This window comes from Salvia miltiorrhiza, chromosome 8, assembly GCF_028751815.1.
Source record: "Salvia miltiorrhiza cultivar Shanhuang (shh) chromosome 8, IMPLAD_Smil_shh, whole genome shotgun sequence".
Classification (NCBI taxonomy): Eukaryota; Viridiplantae; Streptophyta; class Magnoliopsida; order Lamiales; family Lamiaceae; genus Salvia; species Salvia miltiorrhiza.
In genome coordinates, this window is record NC_080394.1 from 22,345,625 (window position 1) to 22,354,106 (window position 8,482).

The following is an 8,482-nucleotide window of genomic DNA, read 5'->3' on the forward strand; positions in this document are numbered from 1 at the left end:
ATTTTTATTATTTCAAATTTAGTTGTATGCTCTAGCAATTTCCTTTTCAATATTATCAGCGATTGAATTAAAATTTTTATTAATCGTGTTATTTTTATTTAAAAATATTGGAATAATTATACTCCCTCCGTCCTCAAAATAAGTTCCTCTTTAGGGACGGCACAAGTTTTAAGGAAAAGTAGTAAAGTGTATTGATAGTGGAGAAAAATATGTTATAATTAGTATTGGGAGTGGTGAAAAGGTGAAAAAGTGTTATAATTAGTATTCGGAGTGGTGAAAAAGTGAAAAGTAAGAATAAATAAAGTATTATTAGCGGTGGGGTAGTTGTCCAAAAATGGAAAGAAAGAAAGAGGAACTTATTTGGGGTACGTCCCAAAAAGGAAAAAGAGGAACTTATTTCAGGGACGGAGGGAGTATTAATTATTTTGAAATTAAATATAAATAAAAAGAATAATTAATATAAATGTGAAGTAGTATCCTAATGGAGAAATTGTGAGGTAGTTTGAAATAAGGGGAGATGTTGATATGACACCGCTATGGGGTAGCACCATAATTGATGTTCTAATTAGTTTTTGTCACACCATCAGTAATTAAGATACACTAGCAATAATAGTACACATAACCGCCACCTCAACTTTGATTTGGCCGGAATAGTTTGTTGGGAGAAAATCAAAACATCATGTATTTTAGTTCAAATTTCAAAGATCACATGACTAATCAAAATTAGACCAATCTTCATAGTTTTAGCAACAATTAACCCAAATTTATATTTATGTATAGAAATGTCAAAAATAAGCATTGAGATTCAATGTGCCACACTTGGTGTCCTACATTGTGTTCAACTTTCAATTTTTTCATTTTTCATTTATATTTTTCTCCTCAATTACAATTTCAGTGTACATATACTCTGATATCAAATGAAAGATTGACTAATCCGTGGAACATGTGGTGAGGCGTGTATCATAACATGTTCTACGCTGAGGAGGAACATTCATGTAAACAAAAACATTAAAGCAGTAAATCAACACAATAACTTGGTAATTCAGTTCAGTGAACCACCTACATCTGGAAGACCTCGCCCAGAAAAAACATTCCACTAACTGAAGTTAAGATACAAATAGATTTACACAATAAGACTTCCTCTTACTACACCCCTATACTTTTCCCAAACTTCACCCGCAATGGACATTTGAAAATAAGACTACGACTCAATCTTCTTCTTCTTCAAAAAAAAAAATCTACGACTTACTCCCTAGGCGTGAACTCAACATATTCACCATATAATCTCTTGATAAACAAGAATCAAATAAATAAGAGTATACAATTATTTTACAAAGTATGCTCAATAGTGTTTACCTCACAACCACTCTTCTGCTAGAACAAAGAAAAGAACTAGTACCAAAAACAATACCGCTAGCAGCAACTCCGGGGCACACCAAGCAGGAATAAAAGAATTCTCAACATGCGAGATCAATTTAGCACAAACTCCCCCATATTTGTGAACGAAGTGTGTCTTCTTAAATAAACTTCAAGCCTATGGATCTTCTCTTGTAGCCCAAGTTAATACCTTTTCTAGTGTGAATGATATCAACTCCTTGAAGATAAGTACAAACACATCTATCCTCTTCAAAATAAGCACAAATTAACCTATTCACAATCTTAGCATATTAAAGACTCTCCTTTGTGAGAGGTCTTGAGGTTCAATCTCGCCTACGTGTGATTGGTTTTTCCACCTTCGTGTGGGTAGTGATTCCACTTGCATGCGATTATTTTTCCATCTTTGTGTGGTATAGAGGTCCCGCCTGCGTGCGAGTTGCTTATTTGATTATACAATAGATACATCTTGTAAGTCTAAAAAGAACAAACAAACAAGAGATTAAACGTCAAAAAGCTTCTGAAAACTCACAAAGATAATTTTGATGTTGTATATCTCCTAAAAACTCACATATAGATAAGGAATCTATCGTCTTTTGTCAAACTGGTACATCCGTTGATATTAGTAACTGAAATAATATCAAGAACTCTGTTTACATAATGACAATCATCCTAGCTAAGAGTATACCCTATTATTCTAACAATTAACCAGGGTTTATTCCATTCAATTCGGATATATTAATTATTATTTTTATAATTTATTTTTCACTTTTTCATTATGTGTTAATGGGCGAAAGTACCCACATTTATAACTTATTTATCAAAACTATCCACTCATATAATAAATATACTCAATCTACCCAAACGTAAAGTGATGTTGATGAGCTTGCATTATTTTTTGTAAAAGTTATTACACAATTGTACTTGTGTAAGAAAAGTGTAAGATTGTTAGTTGAAAATTATACAAAATCTGAGAAAGAGACATTTATTGCTAACTCACGTCACTTTGAAATCCTAATATATTGTAGGTTTGAAAATTTTAAAAAATAGGACACATTTGTATTATAAAAAAATATTAATACGAAGGCGAAAAAATACAAACTTATGTATATTGTGATTTTTTTTTTTTTTGAAGCTTATGGCTTAACTAGCCGTCGATAACTCTTAGTCGCCGTCATTAGTCGCGGGGATAATTTTTCGGCGGCTAAGGATTATCAACGGCTAGTGATATAGATGTAGATTATTTTTGGACGTCATCAAGCTGGTCTGAATTTCTCATCTCATGCCTTCAACCCTCGAGCACACTGAAACACTTTATTTTCAACCGAATTGAGTTATGCAATACTTTTATAAGCCTCGAGTTTCCAAACCAACTCGGCTCAACCAGATTTATCTTTTTAAGCTCTTCGGTTTGAACCGGCTTGCACTTTTGAATAGTAATTGCAAATTCTACAATAATCAAACTTACACTGATAATGGGTTTGTCCGAGTTGATATTGTCATGATTATAGAGTGCCAAGCAATTCAATCATGAATTCCATATTGGTGGAAGTGGAGGTGGCCAAACAAATTTCATAATTTCCATTTTGTTTTTTGGGATAATAATCACTATTAAAATCATGTATCTTGATTCAATTTGTAGTTTCGATATAATTTTTAAAATATAACTAAATAAGCATTTAAACTTAAACTGTTGACAAATATTGTAGATGATCCATATATTAAAATGTTGATCACCTTAAACTGGCCAAAATGAAAGAGGCGCATTAATTTACGATTAAGCCCCCTTTTTAGTTAGAGACAGAATTAGTTTAGTTGGATTGTCTTCTACGACAATCTTAATCATTAAAACCAGCTAAACTACTCATGCTCTGTCACAATTCTCTCTTTTTTTCACTTTACTCCACCCTCTCTCTCTCTCATGTTCTGTGCAGAGCACTACTAGCAAGACAAGAGTGGGAGTGGTTGGATTCGGTTCTGAGCAATGATTACTAGTCTTCTAGGACGGATGAAGCATCTCTCTAGGATTCATAACCTCGTTTTAAGACGACGAGGCGTTCAATCACAACATGCAGTAGTAACATTTTTCTCCATTTTTGGGAGGAGAGATAATTCCTCCAGCCATGCGCCGGCTGCTCCTGTTGCTCGCCGCCTCGATATGCGTCGTTCATTCTCTCACCAATCCTCAAGATGGTAATTTCCCCACGATCAACTGCTTATGTGTGTTGTTTATGAAAAACATGCACGTAACGTGTTCGATGAAATGCAGCGGCGGTGCTTCGATCGCTGAAAGATCAATGGGGCGGCACACCGCGCAGCTGGGACAAATCCGACGATCCTTGCGCTGCTTGGGAAGGAGTTGCCTGTAACAACTCCAGGGTCACCTCGCTGTAAGCATACCCAAACTCTCATTCGATTATCCTCTTTGTAATTTCATAGTATTTCTGATATTTTTCAATTGTGCAGAGGCTTATCGACAATGGGATTGACTGGCACTATGAGCGGTGACATTGGTGGCCTCACCGACCTCATTTCTGTGTCAGTTCTTCTCTACATTTCAAGATTTCCGTTTACGACTCGAGTAGTGTCTAGACACTTTGAGGCTTGCCAACTTAAATAAGTAGTATTCATTTAAACAATTACTTAGTTCTGAAAAATATACTAAATTCCTTTTAATATTACGACTAACGTTAATCAGATATTTAAGTATAAAAGAATAAGTGGCACCAAGTTAATAATCTCATACTTTGAAATCAGTTCACTTAACGAGCTAAGTAGTATGAAGCTTGACTCATTTAGTTAATCGAGATCCGAGTAATTGTTGCTTTGGCCTAAGATTTTGAATGTTTTGTTGTTGCAGAGATCTATCGTTCAACCCCGGCCTGAGAGGCTCGATTTCTCCTCGTTTGGGGGACCTGCAGAAGCTAACCATATTGTATGATCTAATGCAAAAAACTCATGAAATCCTCACAACATTATTTTATGTTTGTCTCAATTTTGTGTCTTATGCATTGATGTATATGTTGTGCAGGATTCTGGCTGGATGCAGCTTCACCAACACCATTCCAAGTGAACTAGGAAACCTGTCTGAGCTAACATTTCTGTAAGAATTCCTTTTTCACAATCTTTTTTTCTCCCCCTTCTTGTGATGGATATTGATTAGGACAGTCTAACTCTTGCATCAACTTTTTACAATCACAGAGCCCTGAACTCGAACAACTTAACCGGGGAGATACCGCCTTCTCTAGGCAATCTGTCGAAGCTGTATTGGTTGGACTTAGCTGAAAACCAGCTGAGAGGCGAAATCCCAGTTTCTTCAGCCTATGGTCCAGGCCTCGACCAGCTTAAAAAGGCGAAGCACTTGTGAGTTTCACTAGGTTTTTTCCATCAATGCAGCTCGTATTTCGTGTTAGACTCTTCTCTGATGCTGTGTTTGTGCAGCCATTTCAATAAGAACCAGCTCTCGGGAGAGATTCCCAGCCAACTATTCAACTCTGACATGTCTTTGATCCATGTGTAAGTGATGAACTGAGTGAATCTATTTTTGCTGTTTTTTTTTTCTCGTCTGATAATGGCGAATTACTGTCAGACTGTTTGATGGGAATCAACTGGATGGGAGCATTCCATCTACAATAGGACTAGTGGAAACACTCGAGGTTCTGTGAGTATTCAAACACCAACTTTCATCTTCTGCTGCAATGCAATTACTCTGTGCCTATCTGGCTATCTCTCTCATAACTTTTCTTTTTACTCCAGTCGTCTTGATCGGAATTTCTTGAAAGGGAGTGTGCCACCAAACCTCAACAACCTCACAAACATGATAGAATTGTGGGTGTTTTCTTCGTCCTTCCATTCAAAAAATCGAAGCATTATTGCGAGAGTGGGTGGTGGTTTGGTCTCACTAGTCTGAGTTTTATTGCAGGAATTTGGCTCATAACATGTTGTCTGGAGCTTTGCCTAATCTAACAGGGATGGACACCCTCAACTATGTGTAAAACAGCTGCTCTCTCTCTCTCTCTCCATCTCTCTCCCTAGACAATGTGAATCTGAGTTTGTTTTTCCTTGTTGTTTGGCAGGGATATGAGCAACAACTCTTTCAAGCAAACAGCAGCACCTGACTGGTTCTCTAGTTTGCCTTCTCTAACTACTTTGTGAGTTCTTGAAAACACGAAAATACAGTCTTTAAAGCATTGGTCTTTTGCCTTAAGAGACGAGGTTTCGTGTTGTGACTGTGTGTTTTGCTGCACAGGATGATTGAATATGGACCTCTGGAAGGATCTGTTCCACAAGAAGTCTTCAGTTTACCTCAGATACAGCAAGTGTGAGTCTAAAACCAACCACAAACATGACAAAATATCTGCTTGATTTTATGAACATAATTCTGCAAATTTCTTGACACAGGAAGTTGAGGAACAATGCATTTGGAGCCAAGCTAGACATGAGCGGCAACGTCAGCCAGCAGCTTCAGCTCATCGATTTGGAGAACAATGACATATCATCAGTAACAATTGGCTCCGAATATAAAAGCACATTATTGTAAGAGAATCTTCCTCACTAATTTTTTAGGCCTCATGGTTTCAAAGACACCTACTTCCTGCAGGTTGATAGGGAATCCCGTGTGCACGGCCTCCTTAGAAAACACGGTTTACTGCCAGATTCAGCAGTCCGCCAAGCCTTACTCCACGAGCCTCGCCAACTGCGGGAGCCAGATATGCACCTCCGATCAAAAGCTCAACCCACAGAGCTGCGACTGTGCTTACCCTTATGAAGGGACACTATACTTCCGCGCACCCTTCTTCAGAGATCTGTCGAATGCAAGCTTGTTCCACACTCTGGAAATGAGCCTATGGGTCAAACTAGGCCTAAACCCGGGCTCAGTTTCTCTGCAGAATGCGTTCTTCAACGTTGATGACTACCTGCAGGTGCAGCTCGGGCTCTTCCCCTCCGATGCAAAGTACTTCAACAGATCACAAGTTCAGAGGATTGGATTTTCGCTCACAAATCAGACGTACAAGCCGCCTAAAGAGTTTGGGCCGTACTATTTCATAGCTGCACCTTATGTTTTTGGAGGTAGGGAAACCGAATTTTTGGTTTCATTTCATTAAGTGTACGCTCTAAAACAATGTTTTTTCATGACCTCAGACGAACATGAGGGATCTCACATCAGCAGAGGCATGGTTGCTGGTGTAGCAACCGGATGCTCCTTTCTGGTGCTGATACTAGCAGGATTAGGCGTCTATGCTCTCAGACAGAAACATCGTGCAGAGCAAGCTATATCATTGAGCAAACCATTTGGTAATTTGCTTATGCAGATTGTCAATGCGCTATAAGCATATGCATATTATCCAGTTCAGTTATGGTTCTCACTTTCTTGATTCCTTTCCCTCCAGCTTCTTGGGCTTCAAGTGGCAAAGACAGTGGAGGAGCGCCACAGCTAAAAGGAGCAAGATGGTTCTCATACGACGAGCTCAAGAAATGCACCAGCAACTTCTCTGATAGCAACCAGATCGGGTCTGGAGGCTACGGAAAGGTCCTAGACAAAGCCAATTTTTTGTATCTGTGTGCTCTGGGAAAACCCCGTTTCTCTGTAAACTTAACCTGTCTATGTTTCTATCCAGGTCTACAGAGGAGTGCTCTCCAGTGGGCAGGTTGTGGCCATAAAAAAGGCTCAAAACGGTTCTAACCAAGGCGGGCTCGAATTCAAAACTGAAATTGAGCTGCTTTCAAGAGTCCATCACAAGAACCTGCTAGGCCTTGTGGGATTCTGCTTTGAACAAGGACACCAGATGCTGGTGTATGAATTCATGTCTAATGGAACACTCAGGGAAAGTTTGTCAGGTACAAAACTAGGATTTATAAAAAAAAATAACTTATGTCTTAGAAAATGGTATAGGTTCGGACAATGCTGAGATTAGGTTAATGTGCGTGTGTGTGATGCACAGGCAGGAGCGGAGTTTACCTAGACTGGAAGAGACGCCTAAGGGTTGCGCTCGGATCAGCTAGAGGGCTAGCTTACCTACATGATCTAGCCAACCCTCCCATAATCCACAGGGATGTCAAGTCTACCAACATCTTACTGGATGACAATCTCACAGCTAAGGTTGCAGATTTCGGCTTGTCGAAACTCGTTTCAGACAGCTCGAAAGGGCATGTTTCAACTCAAGTGAAAGGCACTCTGGTAAGTAGGGGCGTAATCGAGCTGAGCAGTGGTGAACTCGAGCTCAACTTGGCTCAACTAAGTTAATCAAGTGAATTCTAATAAGTTATTTTATTCAATTAACAAGACAATAATCCAAGTCTCGTGCATAAAAAAAGTAAAAAAAAGAAGTATGATAAGACTATTCTTCTGCATCTGTCCCTGTCTCTATTGGAAAGCCAGCATAAACAACTGTTTTTGCAGGGATACCTAGATCCTGAATACTACATGACGCAACAGCTGACAGAAAAGAGCGATGTCTACAGCTTTGGTGTGGTGATGCTCGAACTCATAACCGCGAGGCAGCCCATCGAGAAGGGGAAGTACATTGTGAGAGAGGTGAGAGTAGCCATAGACAAGAGTGATGAGGCACACTATGGATTGAGGGACATGATGGATCCTGCCTTAAGAAACACAGCAGCACCCCTGCTAGGTTTTCCTAGGTTCGTGGAGTTGGCAGTGCAGTGCGTGGAGGAGTCCGCATCGGACCGGCCGGCGATGACCGAGGTGGTCAAGGCCTTGGAGTTGATACTGCAGAGTGATGGGGTTAACACAAACTCAACATCAGCTTCATCATCTGCAACAGAATTTGGGAGTGTCAAAGGTGCGCGTAGGCACCCCTATGTTGATGCTTTCGATTATAGTGGTTACACAATTCAAGCCAAAGTTGAGCCTAAGTGACAAAAATAAGTGGTGCATGAATTTAATTCATATACAGTATCTGATTGTTAGATTTTTGCTCTTAATATTATTTAAAGATTTCTCAATTCTTTGGGGAGTTTTGTAGATTAGAATATGGGAAACGTTGTCTGCCGATGTCTCTTTTGTGTGAAGGGGAATTGTACAAAGTTATGTCACCATTTCGCTATCTATATATATAGTAATATAGATATGTTTGACAGAGGTTCGAAA

The 8,482-nt window shown here is 39.1% G+C and overlaps 1 protein-coding gene across 1 annotated transcript; it reads left to right on the plus strand.

Moving 5' to 3' along the window:
• The first annotated feature begins 3,128 nt into the window (after nt 1-3,128).
• On the plus strand, nt 3,129-8,482 carry LOC131001863 (leucine-rich repeat receptor protein kinase HPCA1). The gene is made up of 19 exons (XM_057928489.1): nt 3,129-3,567; nt 3,644-3,764; nt 3,841-3,912; nt 4,235-4,309; nt 4,406-4,477; nt 4,576-4,737; nt 4,816-4,890; nt 4,964-5,035; nt 5,131-5,202; nt 5,297-5,365; nt 5,451-5,525; nt 5,624-5,695; nt 5,776-5,910; nt 5,975-6,444; nt 6,517-6,669; nt 6,765-6,904; nt 6,993-7,212; nt 7,317-7,552; nt 7,775-8,482. The coding sequence occupies exons 1-19, from the start codon at nt 3,498-3,500 to the stop codon at nt 8,249-8,251; spliced, it is 2,838 nt and encodes a 945-aa protein (XP_057784472.1). The 5' UTR covers nt 3,129-3,497; the 3' UTR covers nt 8,252-8,482.

Coding starts and splice junctions, on each gene's coding strand:
- LOC131001863 (XM_057928489.1), top strand. CDS start 3,498: ATGCGCCGGCTGCTCCTGTTGCTCGCCGCCTCGATATGCGTCGTTCAT. Junction 5,526..5,623: donor TTGCCTTCTCTAACTACTTT/GTGAGTTCTTGA, acceptor TTTGCTGCACAG/GATGATTGAATATGGACCTC. Junction 5,696..5,775: donor TTACCTCAGATACAGCAAGT/GTGAGTCTAAAA, acceptor TTCTTGACACAG/GAAGTTGAGGAACAATGCAT.